The sequence below is a fragment of the Centropristis striata genome, chromosome 1 (assembly GCF_030273125.1).
Source record: "Centropristis striata isolate RG_2023a ecotype Rhode Island chromosome 1, C.striata_1.0, whole genome shotgun sequence".
NCBI classification, from domain to species: domain Eukaryota; kingdom Metazoa; phylum Chordata; class Actinopteri; order Perciformes; family Serranidae; genus Centropristis; species Centropristis striata.
This window is the reverse complement of record NC_081517.1, coordinates 34126328-34144586: the sequence shown is the minus strand read 5'-3', so window position 1 is coordinate 34144586 and position 18259 is coordinate 34126328. Positions and strand designations below refer to the sequence as shown.

At 44.3% G+C, this 18259-nt stretch overlaps 1 protein-coding gene across 3 annotated transcripts in view; it reads left to right on the top strand.

The window, feature by feature from the left end:
* The window catches only part of tnrc6c2 (trinucleotide repeat containing adaptor 6C2), a 58027-nt gene that overhangs the window by 20635 nt on the left and 19133 nt on the right, over positions 1–18259 (top strand). For 2 of the 3 annotated variants that reach the window (XM_059339699.1, XM_059339708.1), the window contains exons 4-8: positions 4037–4438; positions 13428–15902; positions 17047–17250; positions 17890–18056; positions 18171–18245. In XM_059339699.1, coding sequence (XP_059195682.1) covers positions 4037–4438; positions 13428–15902; positions 17047–17250; positions 17890–18056; positions 18171–18245 — 3323 coding nt within the window. The remainder of the gene's footprint in view (positions 1–4036; positions 4439–13427; positions 15903–17046; positions 17251–17889; positions 18057–18170; positions 18246–18259) is intronic. The other variant, XM_059339716.1, reaches the window with a different exon arrangement.

The window sequence follows — 18259 nt, the reverse complement described above, 5'->3', positions numbered from 1 at the left end:
TGCATTTCGAGTACTGCGTTTTCGGCCTCTTTTGCTCTTCAAACTGACTTTTTACCTGCAGTCAGCCAAAACCCAATCAGACATGATTGTTCAGTAGTACGAGTTGCCCGCCAACAGATTCTGCATTTGAATGTAGATCGACATTCATCTTGCTGAGAGTCATTTTTGCTGTCTCATTTGTGTGTGTATGTCTGCACACACACACACACACACACACACACACACACACTCCTTCCTTTCTTGGCAGCACATTAATTCTCACTGATACACTTGTTAAATACAGATTACACCATAGATGGCTACACATTACCCAGCTGGATAGTGTTATAGCAGCACTTTTCTTGAAAAATGACAGTTCATTTTAGCTTTTTTTATGAGCACAGAATGTAGTGTAATTAAACAGGTTGGTGCCAATGTGGTTTTAAATGTATTATGATTGTTTTAGAGAAATATGCCATTGCCTGTGCAGGAGAAATTAGATGTGGTCATCTGCAACATAAGGGAGTTGTAGCATAGATACACCCTTGTTACTATAACAACCCAAACACAGGCTGTGTGAAGAAGGGTGTGTATAAGGCACGCTGGAGCCAAGGGACTTGTCTGTCTGTCTTTTTCTGTCTTCTGCCTTCATCTGCTTCCTGCACGAGACTGGTAGCAGAAATAAACACTGAGCTGACTGAGTAACACCCTCATGTGTCATTTTGACCAAATCATTCAGGAAACTAAGACTAAATATTGAAGCTCTTGGGTTTCCTTTACCTCATTTGTGGGTGTGTATATTGCAAAGATGTGGAAAACTAGGCTGATAACAGATTAAAAAGGAGTCCCTTTGTTTGAGACAGAAAACGTTTATGTGACTGTGATGTTTGTCAGGAAGGAAAGTGCAAAGATGGAGAAGGAGATCAAAAGAGGCAGAAAAAAAATAGGTCACCCATAAAATGTTTTTTTGCGGTTAATGTTCTTCTCATGTATATAAACCGCAGCATAACAACTGGTAAATACAGTCAACTTCAGCTCTGTTTCTTGGGACTTGGGTATATCTACTGTCATTTTAATTTCTAAAACATTAAATGGCAGTCCCTTCCCAAGGTCTATGGCTACAACTAATATCTGAGACACTGGCCTTGTGATTTGTGTTTTCGGGGCATAAGATCATTTCTGAAGCTGTGCTAAAATGCTCATTCACAATTTCAAATTCTGTTTTAAAATACTAACTTATATGTGTATTGATGTAGCAGAAGTGTGGGTCCTTTTTTTTAAAGGGCTGCCAGGTTTTAAAAAAATCTATTTCTACCTCCTACTGTAACACATAACAGCAGGGGAAAAGAAGAAGTGTTGGGGGGCCACAAAAATTGCACTAGGTAAAAAAAATCGGTTGGAGCTGAAAGAGATGAAAGAAATGGAAAAGAAAGCAGAGAGAGGTTTGGTGGAGGGGAGATATCTGAGGTAGGGAGACGGAGGGCTGGAAAATGGCAAAGTAAGGAGACAGAAACAAGACGGGAGGAAAGAGACAGAAACACGAGATGATGGATCGAGATGTATGAAGGCCCAGAGGGAGAATTATATAGTGAGCAGAGAACGCCAGGTTGCCAGACAGGTAGACACAGGAAGGAAAGGGAAAGAAAGCGAGCAGTGGGGTTATAGAGAAACCTCTGATTGAAAGACAGAGATGGAAGGGGTGATAGGAAACGGAGTGTGGAGGACAGTGAGGAAAGGGGGCAGGGCAGCTTGTATTCACCCTCCTGCTGTCTGATTGGTTGAGGCGGCGTCAGGCGGGCCGGGATGAATTTAATCAGAGATGTGCGTCACCAGCTGCAGTTCCAAGCCAACAGCCAGCCAGATACTGCTGGAGGGGGGCAGGCTCTCTCTCTCAGTCTCTCCTTCTCCCTCCCCCTCTCTGCATGAGCGTTTGACTAAAATCTCACTGGTGAAAGGGGGTGCAGACGACTGTGAAAGTGTATTGTATTTTTATGTCTGGAAGAAACATGTAGAGGCACATGTGTTTGTGCCCGTTTTGGAAGTGTGCTGTCTGTGAAGGGCGTCAGTAAAAGAAAGAAAAAAACAATGTTTTGCCTTCAAATACTTCTCTACATGCGTAGTTCTCTCCATGTAGTGGGGCTGAATTTTGGATTTGTCTCTGTTACTGCAAATTCAAGTTTCCTACATATCTCTGCTGTATCTGTGTGTCAGCAGGTATGCAGCCATCTGGATTAGTGTTGTGCTCACTGAGAGGGCCTCTGTTTTTAGCTTTTAGACAAGCTCTTGGCAGGCACAGCGAATACCTCTGTGCTCTGAATTTACTTTAACCTCCAGTGTAGCAGCTCTGGCCTGTGTGTGCGTGTCACTGTGTGGTTAATTGCCAGCACTGCAGTACAGGACTGCTGCAGGAATAGTTCTCACACTAGTAGGGCTGTAACTGAATTGAATCGGATTTGGCCATTCAAGACAAAGATTCAACCATTCGTTCCTTTGCAATCAGAAAATCCATCAGCTTGATTTTGAGTGATGATTAAGACCACCACTGAAAATATCTTTGTACTTCTCAACTGGTGGGGTCAGTGCTGTCTGCCATGGGGATTCAACATGGCGGGTCAGGGCCACCAGCTCATTGTGGTGCACATTAACTCCATGGCAGTGTGCCATGGCCGGCTATAGGACGGCTTAGAAAGGTCTGGGTAAAGGTGGCTTTTGTATAATGCAAAAACAAAACAAAACAAAGCTCGACTTGAAGAACTACAAGTTGCCGAAGGGGTCCTCAACAGACTATTTGACTCATTGGAGGTAGCACCACACACTGGACAGAGTGAAGCTTTAATTGACAAGTTATTCCAAGCCATCAATTTAGCAATATTTCATGGCTTTAAAAAACAACCCTTCCATTCACACTCTCACACAACCTGTGTCTTTTCTCGTCTCACTCTTCTCCCTTGAGTGAAGGCAGTCTCAGCTGTTGTGTAGAGCAACCATATCTATCTAGGGACTATAGAAAACAACATCATCAACTCTTTTCATCATGCATTAACCCATGGACCATGAAACAGTAAATCACGGCAGCTCTTGGGTCATGAGCAATTGGCAACCATTATGAAAGCAGCTGTTTCTGTGCAGCAAGGAGCTCTCAGGTAGACTAATGCTTCATCAGATCTAGTTACGTTTGCTCACAGGTGCATACAGCCACAGACTCCCATCAACATCCACTTCTGGTTTCTCAGGAAGAATTATACAGTGTATAGGTCAGATAGTATTTTTTTCCTCAGTTCTTGCAGCACCCTGGAGAGGAAACTTTAGCCAAGTCAATCTGTTTGGTTGCTACTCGTCCAAGGTCCCGCTAATAATAACACCTTTGAGGCTAACGCTCAATTAGATGGCTGGCTGGTCAGTGCAACCACAGGGAAAGGGTCAGGCTGAGGCCAAACCAGCAGAGTGTGTGTGTGTGTGTGTGTGTGTGTGTGTGTGTGTGTGTGTGTGTGTGTGTGTGTGTGTGTGTGTGTGTGTGTGTGTGTGTGTGTGTGTGTGTGTGTGTGTGTGTGTGTGTGTGTGTGTGTGTGTGTGTGTGTGTGTGTGTGTGTGTGTGTGTGTGTGTGTGGCAGGGCAAGAGAAGAGTGTAATGAAGAGGAAGGGAAGTGTCTCAGTGTGTTTGTGTGTTTCAGTGTTCAGTCAGCAGAAACAATATGACCTTTTCATAGAATGCGTCAAGGCCAGTAACATATGTTCGACAAAAGGTTGCATGAGGCAGTTAACTTAAAGGGACAGTCCACACCAGCATACAAGCAGGCAAGCAATATTCAATTATTCACACCTATTGACTACTATTTAAGTACTGTTTAAAGTTCTGCAGACCTTTCAACTACAGGATTGACTCCTCCCACCAAATTTAGTTCCCATTTTTTGTCACCAGTTGTCAAATGTTAGCACTACCCACCCAAATATATTTTTTTCTTCTATAAAGGACTAAAAGTGAGTTAACCCAGACATTAATACCTTGCTACCTGCATGTGTCTTTCTGCCTGTGTGCCTGTGTATTGTATCCATCCAGTGCCAGAGCCTGCTCCCACTAAGCCCAGTCCCGGCCCACCCCACCACCTCCACCCCGCCAGCCCTACGCTGCCCCTCTCCTCCTCTTCTTCTTCTGGCAATGGCAAGCGCGCCTCCTCCAGTAGCCAACTCCCGACTCAGACTCCCCCTCAGCAGCAGTGCCAGTTGTCCTCTGCCAGTGCTCGCTACCCGCCCAGAGAGGTGCCCCCGCGCTTCCGCCAGCAGGAGCACAAGCAGCTACTGAAGAGAGGCCAGCCACTGCCTGCAGGAGCTCTCAGCGCTCTCACCCTCTCCTGTTCCTCTTCCTCCTCCTCTTCGCCCTCATCTTACTCTTCTTCTTCTACGACTACCAGCAGCACTTCCCCAAATTCTGCCACGTCCACTACGGGCAAACGCCACCAAGGTTTGTGTCAATACAGTTGCCCTGGAATAGATTTTTTTTTTTTTTTTTTTTGTGGTGGCTTTGTGAAAATTATTTTACCCTTTTAAACTTAATTCAGTCTGATTTTTCATTTCATTTTTGTGCACGTCAGCTGTGTTTTGGCTGCATGTTTAGTGGCATTTACTCGATGAGCTCAGTAAATCAACCTTTAAATCAGACATTCTGCTTCAACCTTTGTTACTCTCACTTTGATTTCACCACATTTTGCGAGACAAATGTAGCATGTTGGGGATTAAAAATAGTTTTTTAGGATCCTACATTAAGCTTCATTTTAAGAGTGTGTATTCAGTTTGGCTTGGCAGATGATACAGTGGTATGCAAAGCAGCAGTGACAGATTTACTGCATTATAGCCATAATAAATTATTGGGATTATAATTGTAGTTTAACGGCACACCTTCACTTCCTGTCATTGTAAAATAATGACGAGATACAGCCCCTAAATTATGTGGGAAGGCTGACCAATTTAAAGCCAAATTAAAATTTAAGACTCAAGTCTAAGCTGTTTTGAATTGGCTGCTGGCCCTTTTTTTTTCTATTTTTCCTTTCTTTTGCCTTCTGAAAGGATTCTGAGCTCTATGCTTGTTTGTAAGTCTGTACTATTATTGTGCAAGTCTGGATCTCTGTAACGATAATAGCAATACCAAGCAAATTCTTTCAAAGCCTCGGAAAATCTTGTTAAGATGTTTTAGTCTAAGTCAGAAGAACCTGTTTTAGTTGTTTAAGCCTCTGCATGCTCTTTTGCTCGACTCACAGGACCACACGTACACACAGGTACACACACACTCGCACTCAGACCTCCGTAGCCAGAGGTAATCTTTTAATGAACTCACCGGTGGCCTCTAAGATCACTAATACTGAACCTGCCTTAAGGTGCTCATTGTGCAGCAGCTTGTGTGTATTTGTCTGCAAGTAAAGTGTTGATAAAGGATGGCTATGATTTATTTATATAATTCTTCTTGCTGTTATATTTCTCAGTTTATGGACATTCACATGCACACAAGATTTTTATTTATTATTATTTCTGCTTTGTGTGAATTTGTCTAAAGGCTTTTTCTTTGTAAAGCAATCACAACCATCTGCCTAATAATGTAGACAGACACAGAGACAAACCTCACATCCTCTAACACAACACGCTGTAACTTTGAAGACATAGATGCAAGGATATCTCTGTAGCACAGGAGCTCGCATGAGTATCTGCTCACATCTTTGTTGAGTTTCTCTTCTCTGTCTTTTTTTCGGTCTTTTTTTCCTCTTCCTTTTCATCAGTGCTCCTTTGCCGCTCTGTGCTGCCTTTCATTACTGACTCAACATTTGCTGGGACACCAGGCACTCCGTAAACAAATCTGCAGCAGCTGTGGGGCAAGGCTTGCTAGTCAGCAAACTACAGACCTCTGCAACACAGAGGCAATTGGTCCTTGTGTGCTCTGTCTAGTCACCATTGTTCCTGTACTTGGGCCTTTGCCACCAATCACAGCATCAATCAAAAGCTTAAAGTCTGCTTAGCCCGTTAGTGGATGCCTGTTTAGTTGTCCATTTCATGAAATGTGTGAAATATTCTGCTTTCTTTCAGCATTTCACAAATATTTAGACCACCATTTTGTTCTTGCTAATTAGAAGCTGATACTTTGTGTTATGATATTATTAATTTTCTGTGCTCTGCTGTTTAGTGCAGGGTTTCCTCAGCTGTGGGCTGGGATCTAAATTTGGCTGCAGGCTTAACTCACTCAAGAGAAGCAACACCTGTAAGCCTTTAGGTTTAAAATAATGTATTTCTGCTTTTGGCTTTAGATAAGTTAAGCTCCCCTGGTTGAGTGTATTAACCTATAATGTCCTTATTATTGTCCTAGTCCAGCGGTTGTTGTCCTGTTTGGCCTTTGCCTTGCCCCGGCTCTCCAAGAGGCCCCTCACTACAACACAGCCTTTGGCATGGTAGCCATTGGCTGGGTTTCTACCCCCTACCCTGCTCGGTCTTGTCCCCAGGGCTTCCCCTTCACAGCCTGTTCTATCCTGTCTGCTCAGCTAATAGCCTCAAGCTAGTGGCCATGTTGTTTCGAAGATTCTGGCATACATAATTTAGAGAGTGGACATTGTATTTAAACTTACTACCCTGCACTTGAAGGTTTAATTCCCAGCCTCTGCTTTATTTAAATAAAATATCACTACGCTTGTTGAAGAAGAGCTTGAGAAATAACTTAAAATAAATTACATAAATAGTACTACACCAGTCCCGACTGCATTGGTTGTGTTTGTAGCAAGAAATGGAAATGGAAATTAAGCTCCTACAGAACACCTTATTTATGCACAACTTTTATTTTTGCCAGATAACACATTTGCACTTACTTACTCAACCATGTAAACAAAGTACATGTACTTATGTTAATAATCAAGTAAAGAAGTATTCACATCATTGTTAAATCATATATAAATCACAGCATCATGTTGTGTTCATGTAGTATTTTATGTGCCCTGCCTGCAAGCACTGATACAAAGTTTTCTTTCCTTTGTGTAACTGTAAGTACGAGATGAACTCTGTTTTGAGGACATTATTCTGACCTCTTTGGTGAGGTTACGGTGGCCCAAAGGGATGTGATGATGTTCCTTCACACACTTTTTCGCTTGTGCACATGCAAACACAAACACATGTGGCTGTGCAGCAGAAAGAACACACTAGTCTGACCTAGTTGTGTCCTCTCAGATCTGTGTCTGCCTTGCAGGCCAGCTGGCTCAGAGTTTAAAGGTTCTGCACGCGCACACACACACACACACACACACACACACACACACACACACACACACACACACACGCATGTTAGTTTATATGCCAGCAGTACTGCAGCATTATTGGGTAGATATCCTAAGGTGGTTAAATGCATTTCTTTTGACCCAATTTTTGGGTTACTTTACTCACTTTTGGTTCAGAAAAATGCTGATTTAATTTAGAAGCCATAATACATTTACGTGTGTGATTTATAACATTCCAGCAGGCTATCCACACAAACACACACACACACATACACACACACACACACACACACACACACACACACACACACACACACACCACACCACACCATCAACAAATACTGAAAGGCAACCCCCTTAAATTCAAGGGCATTCACACCACTCCCACGTAACCTCCGCTCCGCAAGCTCCATTTAATTGTCCCAAACACCAGACAGAGACCCCCTGTCCCCTCTCCCTCCCTCCCTCCGTCACACCCACGATCCCCGTCTCTCCAGCTGACTGGGGACCATTAAGTAGTCCGGAGGAGCCAGCAGCCGTCCAGACAGGCTCCCCAGTAGCAGGTGCTGGAGTGGGGGTCTCTTAAGACTGTGGGAACTGCGGCCCAACAGCTGTTTGTTGGTCACCCAGACAGAGCATGTAGCCAGAAGGCACTCTGCTGGGTGCTGTTAAAACACTTGGCCCTTTCATTTGGATCCTTTTGATTTGCAGGTAAAACAGTTGGGTTTTTGAGAATATTTTATTTAAAACAACTACAAGGAACTTTCATTTTGTGTTCATTTTTGCCCCAGTGGACAAAAGAAAGAAAGAAGGAACTTGTTTTTAATCCTAATTTTTGGTTTTGAAGCACACAGCTGTTTGCAGGATGCAAAGTGATGAGGCCATTTATCTATTTGTAGCTTTGTGAGATTAATAACTGCCAGGCGTTAAGAATAACTATATGTAAATAGCCAATCTTCTCGCTGATGGTCTGGTTTGCTTATATAGGTCATATAGAGGCATTACTATTGAACCAAGACTGTTTTATGACCAGTTAAATCTCAGTATGGCACGTTTAAGTTTAATGCATTGTGTGGAGGTGGAGTTGTTTTTGGTTAAAAATATATAAATAAATAAAAAATTGTTTGCTAAGTAAGTTCGAATCTATAGCGTTTAAAGTATTTGGTTGCCTTCTAAAATGCTTATTTTCCTGATTTTTAAAACATCTTCTCCAAGTGCCGTTCTCATGGAAATGTGGGTCTGTTTCTTCACACATGGTACTATTAAGATGTAAAAATAGCTACCACTTAGATCTTGTATGTTTTAAAATCATAATCACAAGACTACTTGGCCCTAATGAAGCCGGGAGGTATAGATTGCCCCATGTGCCCAGGCTGTGACACACACACATTCACGCGCAAGTGAAAGAACCCTCTAGTGGCTTCATTAATCCAGCCTCTGTCAGGGAAACCAGAGAAGTCACCATGGTCTCGCTCTCCTATTTTTTTCTCTTCTCTCAGCAGAGGTAAACAGACATGAATAATGAGCTTTTTAAACCCTCCTGTGACCATTCCCTCAGTCTTTCTTTTCCTCCCTTCTTCCGGAAAAACAAGTACAGGCCGTCTTTGATCCGAGTGGGCGTAAAGCACCCTCTCAAAGAGAGATGGAGAGGGTCTATTTGGGGACAAAAGACTACTAAACGTCCCCTCCTGCTCTGGTTCTGGTGTTATGTCACCCCACGGTTTGCTCTGAGAAAACCGAGCGTAGTCTGCAGCTCACAGTAAAACTAAGGATTCCATTTATTGCTGCACCATCTCTCTTAGTCTGCTCCTGCTTTCTCTCTCTCTCTCTCTCACTCGCCGTCTCCCTTTCTTTTCCCTTGCCACAGTACCATCCCCTCCCCCCACACTTTCCTCCATCTCTCCCTTCCACCCTCTCCCTCTCTTTCTTTCTGTCACCCTGCCTTTCATTTTATTCAAAGGGGAGGGGAGGCATTTAATTCTTGGCTACCTGCCCATTTCTATGATGGCAGCTAGTCTCATTATCAGAAGCTCATATTTTGCCTATTTCTGCTTCAACTCTGGCAAGCTGGCATCGCAGTTTCATTGTGTTGTTGGTGTTGTTTAATGTCACTTTTTCAGCACAAGCACTGCTGGTGTGCTCATCATTAGGAATTTGTTGTTATTTTTATTTAATAGGTTATTTCCTCTAAAGAGAACAAGCTTGTATCTGCAAGCATGGACTTGCACAAAAAGGCAGCCTTGCTCCCTGTTGGAAGCACGATATAGCCTTTGAGCGCCCCTTACTTTTTTATTTTTGTCCCTTTTTCATTCACAAGGCGTAATAAGAGACTGCCCTCCTAATTGCAACCAGAATGAAAGCAGCACCACATTACTGACACATGATTGCAAATGGTGGATGGAAATAATTGTCCCCTTTTGTTTTTCATGTTCAGCTTGCTTTCTTTCGTCTCCCCCTGCCAATTCACTGCTTTGCCAAGAATCAGCAAGACCTTTCTATTGGAATGTCTAGGGAGGGAGTCGAAAAGGGTACAATCAGGGCATGCTGTGGTGAAAAGAAAAACAGGCTTTTCTAGCATCAGTGCACATATATGCATGCACATATCAACAGAGGTAGCACCTACACAGTATAATGCAATCCAGTACAGTAGTACCACGATAAATACTCCTTTTGTGGCATTTCATTTTTGTCACCTACATTTGTTATTACAATGCACAAATTGAAACAAATGCCTGCACATACTACTAATCCAAGATACAGCTTATACGCAGAGTAGCAGCAGTGTATTGGTGGTGTTATGATTTTATGATGGACCGGGTAGTTGGCTCTGTGTAACAACTCTTAGTGGCGCTGGTGCACCTCTCCTCAGGTATTTTTCCTCTCTGTTTTTCTCTCTCTCCCTCTCCCCGACTGACCCCTTTTTTCCACCGCAGGCAATGCACTCGCCTTTTTCTTTTTTGTTTTGTTTTATGTTGTCTGTTTCTGTTTGAAATTTTGGTTTGTTCACTGTGTGTGACAGGAGCGATAAAAAGATGGCTGCTTTCCAAGCTTTGATTAACTTATCATGTAACCTATTTCTACGCTCTTCAGGAAACAAAATGTGCAAATGAGACTGAGACAAAGAGAGAGGGAGAGAGAGAGAGAGAGGTACACTGGGTGGGTGAGGGGTCGACAGAACAAAATTTTCCTGAGGCCGCAGCCTCTGAGGTTCTTGGCTACGTTTCAGGTCTGATAAAATGGCGCTTGTCTTTGCTCACAAATATAAAAAACAAAAACAGAAAGGGAGCAACATCAGTGGCTTTTAATGATGCTGCAACATTTCTCTCTCTGCATCTAGAAAAACAAAATCCCAACAAACCACTTAGAGTTTGCAGTGGTAACTAAAAAGACCAGCTGTTTGGGTTTTGTTCTTTTCTTTACAAATTGACTGGGTGGTAAGCAGGCATGCGCCAAATCAATAGATCTGAAATGGTGCCAAGCCAGCCTTTTGTAAAACAGAGACACTTTACATGCACAATTGTGGTGGAACTCAAACCTCAAAAGCACTTACATTTTGATGCATTTAAACTGTTTTTGTAACAAAGATAAACAGAGGAATAGTGTTGTTGTGTCTATCTCTATATGTCAAAACACTAAAGGAATGGAACTAGGCACTGTGTTGTGCTCAAAGCACCAACGCAAATAGGTCTGTGGTTTATCTTGAGTAATCGGGTTGTGTTTTCTGGGAAGGCACATTGCTATTGAGTTTTCAAATGTAATTTTTTGGCACAGTGAGTCCCTGCTATCTAGTTCCTTTATATTCAAAAGAAGGCAGCCATCTCTACATCTGATATCTCAAATAGTTGGGCAATAAGCAGTTTCTATCTGACTATTTTTTGTGTCCACTTTTTAAGAATCATATTTTTTTTTGGACAGGTTTGCAGACATTGTTTATATGATCTGTATTACTTTCAGTATTTGTCATGCAAACTGAAATTAGGTCTCAGCCTCGACTTCCAACTATCATCAGATGGCAAAAACTCAGGGAAAGTCAGTTGAAAGAATTTCTAATTGAAGACTTACATCTGGCTTCTTTTTAAATTTGAACAACTTCTAACTTTTCTCAAAAACAATTGGCACTGTCACAGCAGTTGTGAGGATCACTTTGGCTGTGATGTTTCAGTAGTTTTTCTTAGTTCATCTGATTGAAAAGTGTGTGTGTGTGTGTGTGTGTGTGTGCGTGTGCGTGCGTGCGTGCGTGTGTGTGTGTGTGTGTGTCATCAGGCTGACGACCCTGTGTGATAAGGCTGCCTGGGGAGTGGAGATAAGTGTGTTCAGGCGAAAATTGCATTCACAGCCACTCTGCAGCATGTTGCGCAGTATCTTAAAGCCACATATCTGCCAGCGTTTGTGTGTCCACACTTCAAACAAATGGGCTTTTCCCTCAACACACTGGATTGTTTTGACCACTGGGTCTTTATCTCATGATGGATAACTTATAGCTATTATGGAAATAACTGCAACAATCTGATGGAAACTAATGGCAGAGTAATGGAAGGTAAAACAGCTTAATTACCAAACAAGGCAAATATTTTACAAACACAGCCTGGGTCTCATAATTAAAGGTTAGTGAGCACACGCTTACTGCAGCTGCTCAGGACGGGACCCAGAAATGTATTATTTTCTAGTAGGCTACTAATGCTTTTGCTGAAACTGGGATAAATATCTAGCTTTCATATTACAGATTAAAGACATATTGCTGTTTTATATTCTCCTCCCAAGAGTTACTGGGTACATTTCTCTCTTCATATCATTGGTAGGCCTGTGTACTGATGGGATTCCTAGCAGCTCTCATTGGATTTTAGCCCATTACAACAAGGCTGGCTTAGTGGTTAGGATGTTTGCATGCTGGATCGATAGCCTCCCTTCTCTCACCCACTAGCATTAATAAGATCATTGATTAACTGCCTCCCACTGATTGATTACCCCTTTACAGTATCGAATCAGTCTATTATTAGTTCCCCCTCTGATGGGATGCTTTTGTGCCTAATGAAATTGCTTGTGTGCAGTTAGTTAGAGAATCGTTGGAAATGCTCTATATTTGGTAGTGTGGTACAGAATTTGTAAGCCATGCTTAAAGCCTGCAGATAGTAGGACAGGATTCAATGTGGTCCTTAGTCCCTAGAGTGGGATAAAAAAAAGAAGGGATCTACACCTATACACATGGAGTATTATGTACATATATACAGGTGGTGAGGAGCTAGCAGAGTCACGCACATTCACACGTTTGGAGGAAGTGTTTTGTGGATTCTTAGTGCAGTACAGTTGGAGGAGGAGTAGGCCCAGTGAAGCGTAGGGAGTGATGGATGAGAAGCCGTCTTGGTTTCATTCCAATAAATGAGCGGCGTTCCACTTGGGCTTCCCTTCACAGCCCCAGCCAGTGAAGCCACGATGGAGACAGATGGGCCACTCACTGCTGGGTGTTAGAGGAGAGCAGAGGGGAAAGAGGGAGAAATTAAAGGGTGAGGAATGAGATGGTGGGAGAAAGGGAGAGAGGAGATGTGGACAGAGAAAGAAGAAGGGGAGAAGGAGAGAGGGGTTAAGATAGATAAGGGCAGCTAGATAGTGAGAAGGAGATAAGGGGCAAAACAAGAGAGCAAGGGAAGAGGAAAGGAAAGTGGAAAAGGAAGTGAAAATTGAGGAGAAAGAGAGGAGGAAAGAAGGATTAATGAAGGAAAGAAAGCGAGGGCTCCATCTCCCTGTTTCTGTTTGGCTGACTGCACCAGGGCAAGGATATATGGATATGCCATAGCTGATATGACGTGTAGCATGCTTGGCTGTGCATTCTGATTATGTGTTGGATTGTGGAACGTGCAAGTGTGACCATCTCCTGCCAGGGAGTCTGATAGCTAGCATTAACCAACCAAGAAGATAAAATTGGTCCAGGACCTATGGGGGCTGTTTTACATGATGTTCCTTAGTCTAACCTAATGTATTTCCATCCCTCTTTTTTATCTTCTCTCTTCTTTTTCTTCCTTTTGTTTTGTCTCTTTTGCCCCCAGTCTCTACTTATGCTGTTTTATTTATTGCATTTCTTCATCTTCTGTCACTCAAATCTTCTTTTGTTTCTCTGTCTGACTTATTATCTCTACCTATGTACAGTGATGTATTCCTCTGTTTCACTTTGACTCAACATCTCTTTTCTCTCTTCCTCTTTTTTTTCTTTAGACATATCCCTTCAGAGTGGCTCGGTTGCCCAGTATGAGACCTCTCACTGGGGAGCCTCTTTGCCAATTGACAGCTCCTCCAGTGCCAACAGCTGGGACAAAGTGATTATTGACGGAAGTGACACAGAAGCTTGGCCCTCCATCAGCCGCAGTAGTGACCCCAGCCACCCCGCAGCACCAGAATGCCCCTTGGGCTCAGCTAGTTCTGACGCGGACACGAGTGCTGTCACTACCACCAGTAGTAGTAGTTTTCTGAGTATGGCCACAGGTGCCGCAGGCCAGCAGGCCCACTACCCCTCTCTTAAAGCAAACAATAACATGATGACGGGACCTGGGTCAGCCAACACATGTGGTAATAGAGGCTGGGGCCCCGATGGGAAGCAAGATGGAATGAATGGTGGCCGAGTAGGAGCACCCAATAACTGGGGCTCTCCCAACTTTAACTTGAACCTCAATCCCAATGCCAACCCATCAGCCTGGCCTGTCCTTGGCCATGAGAGTGGTGGAGGTTGTGGTATTGGCCCCAATACGGTGTCAAACTCCCCATCCCTCCCACCAGGTATTAATGGCAATGGAAACATGGGAAACGGGAGCATGGGAGGTGCGGATAATGGTGGAGGAGGTTGGGGTGGCATGATGAGTGCTAACGAAAATGATCAACAGCACCCATCAACCAACACAAGCTTATCCTTCAAAATGGAACCTTCTAACCTTAACACTGATGGACCAAACCACACTAAGCAGCAGCAAGCTCAGGAGCCTATGAGCCCTATCCATGGGTTAACTGGCTGGGGAGGCCAGTCACCCACTGAATCATCCCAGCTTAATGGGGACACAACAGGCAGCTCTGTATGGGGTAGTGGAGAAACCAAGGCAGCTGACTCTCCCAAGGACTCAGGCTGGGACTCATCTCCCTCTGGAGGCCTTTCTGCCTGGGGCCGCCAAGGCAGTGGTGGTGGGAGTAGTGGAAGTGGTGGTTGGGGAGACTGGGGAAAATCCTCTGGTGGCGGCGGCGATGCACCTAAAGGTTGGGACTCAGTGGACGCTGGAAGTAGTGGTTCAGGCCAAGAGCAGCAACTTAGCTCATGGGGCCAGCAGCCTAGAACAGCCCCAGCTAGCGAGGGTAGTGGGGACAGCAACGAAAGTCAATCTGGCCGTAGAGACAGGTCCTCCAGTACAGACTGTACCCCTTTGCTACCCCGGCAGGACCTGGACCCTCGGGTGCTGAGTAACACAGGTTGGGGACAGACTCCCATCCGACAGCACACTGTATGGGAGATGGAAGAAGCTGCCTCTGATGACGGGAAGAGCAAGAACAGATCAGAAATCATGGGAGGCTCCAGCTCAAATGGTGGACCATCATCCATGAATGGAGGCACCATCAACCCAAAAACTGGCCCCAGTCAGAGACCTGGGTCTGGAGAAAAAAGTGACAGTGAAGGATCATCTTCCTCTGGCTGGAGAGCCCCTCCACCTCAGCCTATCCAGACTGGATCAGGATGGGGGGACCCCCCACAGTCCCTCAGCAAAGCGCCAAATGGCACTACCAGTGGCTGGGGGGACCCTATGCCTACTAATGGTCCAAGAAATGGAGGCACACCATCCTGGGGTTCTGAGGACAAGTCACCAGGTTGGGACGATGGTGTGACGAAAAGTCAGCCTACCAACTGGGGAGAGGGCCCCAAAAGCTCCCATGGATGGGGAAACAGTAATGGGGGCTCTAACGGCCCCAGCACAGGGGAGTGGGGCGAGTCTGAGGTCAAGAAGAATGGATCCTCCAGCAGTATGTGGGAAGGAGAAGGAGGGAATGGAGGAAATGGTGGATGGAAGGAAAGCCCCAGGGGAGGAAACAGAGGAGGAGGCTGGAGTAAGCCTGTTCCTACTGTGAGTAATAACAGCTGGGGGGAGACCCCACGTGGCAATGGCCCAGTGCAGGGAGGCTGGGGCTCATCCAAGCCCCAGGAAAGCAGCAGCAGCAGCAGTAGTGGCAGCGGAGGAGGTGGAAGCATGGGTTCATGGGGTGGTCCTGGTACTGTGAAGCAGAACCCATCAAGCTGGGGCAATGGCAGCAAACAGGACCAGGGCATGGATCCCACAGGTTGGGAAGAGCCCTCCCCTCCCTCCATCCGCAGGAAGATGGAGATTGACGATGGAACGTCCACCTGGGGCGATCCTGGCACCTACAACAAGACTGTCAACATGTGGGATCGCAACAATCCCAATAATAACCCAGGCAACAGTGGCCCGACTCCCACTAAGAATGGTGGAGTCATTATCCCCAACAATAACAACAACAATCACTCCGTTGGCCCTGGCAACAACAATCACCATCACACTCACCACATGCACCACATACCCCATCATGGCCAGCCCCCAACTCACCTGCAACACCATGGAAACAACAATGGATCACCCAACAATGGCAGCCAACATCCAGGTGTGGGCCCCCAGGGTAGAGCCCAACTTGCCAACCCAGGTAACAAAATACAGCTGTGCTGTTGAGTTAAAAAACTCACATTTGTATGTTACTTAGATTTAAGGTTATAACTAATGTTCTGAAAATGTTTTCTAAAAAGGATGAACCTTAAAATCTGATGGTTTAGGGAATAGGGAAGTTTTTATCTTATCGCCTAAATATAATTTCCTGAATGGTATAGAGTTTGATTATGAGTCGAATGATGTTTGTGGAGAGACAAAGCATAAATAGAAAGTAGTTTTCACTCATCAGAAAACAAAGTCACTATATACTAATATAAAGTATTGTTGACAACATTGGATATTCCATTCAAAGATTATTCCTAAATATTTCTCTCACAGTGATTTCAAAGCAGATAGTCTCAGAGGTATTGAGAACCTCTTAATGGTCATGCATACATAATTAAGATTCTGTATGGCAGGCTAAAGTTACCCCTGCAGCCAGTTCAAATAAGTCTTTGTGAAGACAAAGGCCGTGCATATAGACATGGCACAGCTTTAATCCCCAACATTCTCCTCTCCTTCTGATTTTGAATGAGAGCACTGCCCCCTGCTGTTTACCAGTTGAATTGTATCTACCAGAAAGCATCACAGCCACCTTAAAACACTGCTAATCAATGTTATAGCTAATCAACCATCTCTACTGTAGCCAGTTTAGATGGAGAAGAGATGGAGTGGAAGAGCTTGCTGCTTTCATCAATCTCCCCCTCCCACACATAAACATCACCTAATGAGCCAGGCTGAGCTAGTCAAATGCCTACTGCTGTCAGGAGGACGCTGGCTGAAAGGCCTCTATATATAGAAAGCATGGCACTATCAGAGGAAAAAGCTTACACTTAGTCTTTTTTATTAACATGCCACTGCAGTACTGTGTTTGGCAGTTGCTTGATCTATAATGATATAGTTTTTGATAAAAGAGTGCTACAGATCTGAGTTGTGCATGAACATAATGCAGATTTCAAAGCCTGAATGAAGCCAAGGTGTTTTCATACATGTCCTAAACTCATATTCTTAAGTACTCAAAGAAGGACTTGGGGAGGAATGAGTTATATAACCATAACTAAGTTATATGTAAAAATTGCTAGTGGAGGGTTGTTTTACTGCAGGGAAGCTTTTTTCTTTTCTAATTCACCTCTTTCGTCCAGGTTGGGGAGAGCTTCCCAGTGTTCAACCCAAGTCTGAGCCTGCTTGGGGAGAGCCAGCAGCTCCAACATCAGCTGTGGACAATGGCACCTCTGCCTGGGGCAAGCCCTCAGGGGGAGTAGGAGGATGGGGAGACGGTGGCCACGAGCCCTCTGGCCCCTATGGCAGGGCCAACGGACCCACAGGTTCTGCACCCTGCAAGCCAGGTATCATCACAGATGAATTCTTTATACAGATGCATTATGTCATATGAGGTAAAATCAACATGTGCTGAGATGCAGGACTATGGTACCATCAGTTACAGGGTAAATGCGTTACTTGATATCAGATTTACTGGTGTACAAGATAAGTCCACCCAGTCGAGACAATACCACACATTGTCCCCTTAGGATTTGAGATGGGAGTTGTGACCAATGGTATCACACCATTTGTAAGACTGACTTGATAGTAACTCCCAGTATTTGTGCATTACCACACTTCACTTGACATAACAAAAACTTTTTCTACGGACCTGTACCATTTGTGCCAATTCTTAAGGTTTTTGTTAGTTCTACTGAAGTGTTGCTTGGATTAAAGCAATTCCACGCCTCAGTTGGTCCTGGTTATGTGTGCTGTTGGTTTGAAATATTGCAAATGGTAGAGGGAGGTGCAAAGGCAAAAGGCAGCATGTCAAATGGCAACAGTGGCACCAAGTGGTGAGGCTGAAAATGATCTGATTCTCACCATCAGAAATGGCTTGTGAATTCTCAATGTACATGTAGCATATGTCACTACACTTAAACAATCTAATAGACAACCAACTAAATGTTTATTATTGTAAATATGTTATTTCATCAATTTCTCAGGCCCCAAACCTATGCAAGATGGCTGGGGAAATGGAGGAGAGGAGATGGGCATGTCTACCGGCCAATGGGACGCTGAGGATGGGGACATGTGGAACAGCCCCACCTCCCAGGAGAGCAGCTCTTCTTGCAACTCCTGGGGCAATGGACCCAAGAAGGGCCCGAGCAAGGTCCGATAACACAACAGACTCTTGTCATGAATACACTGACAGATGTTTATTTTGGGAATTGTTGTTATTTAAATTATCATTTAATATTTTTATACTTTGCTTGTGTGTTTTTAGGCCAAGATGGGCAAGCCAGATGATGCTTGGATCATGAACCGTCTCATCAAACAGCTCACTGACATGGGCTTTCCAGTAAGAAAATCTGA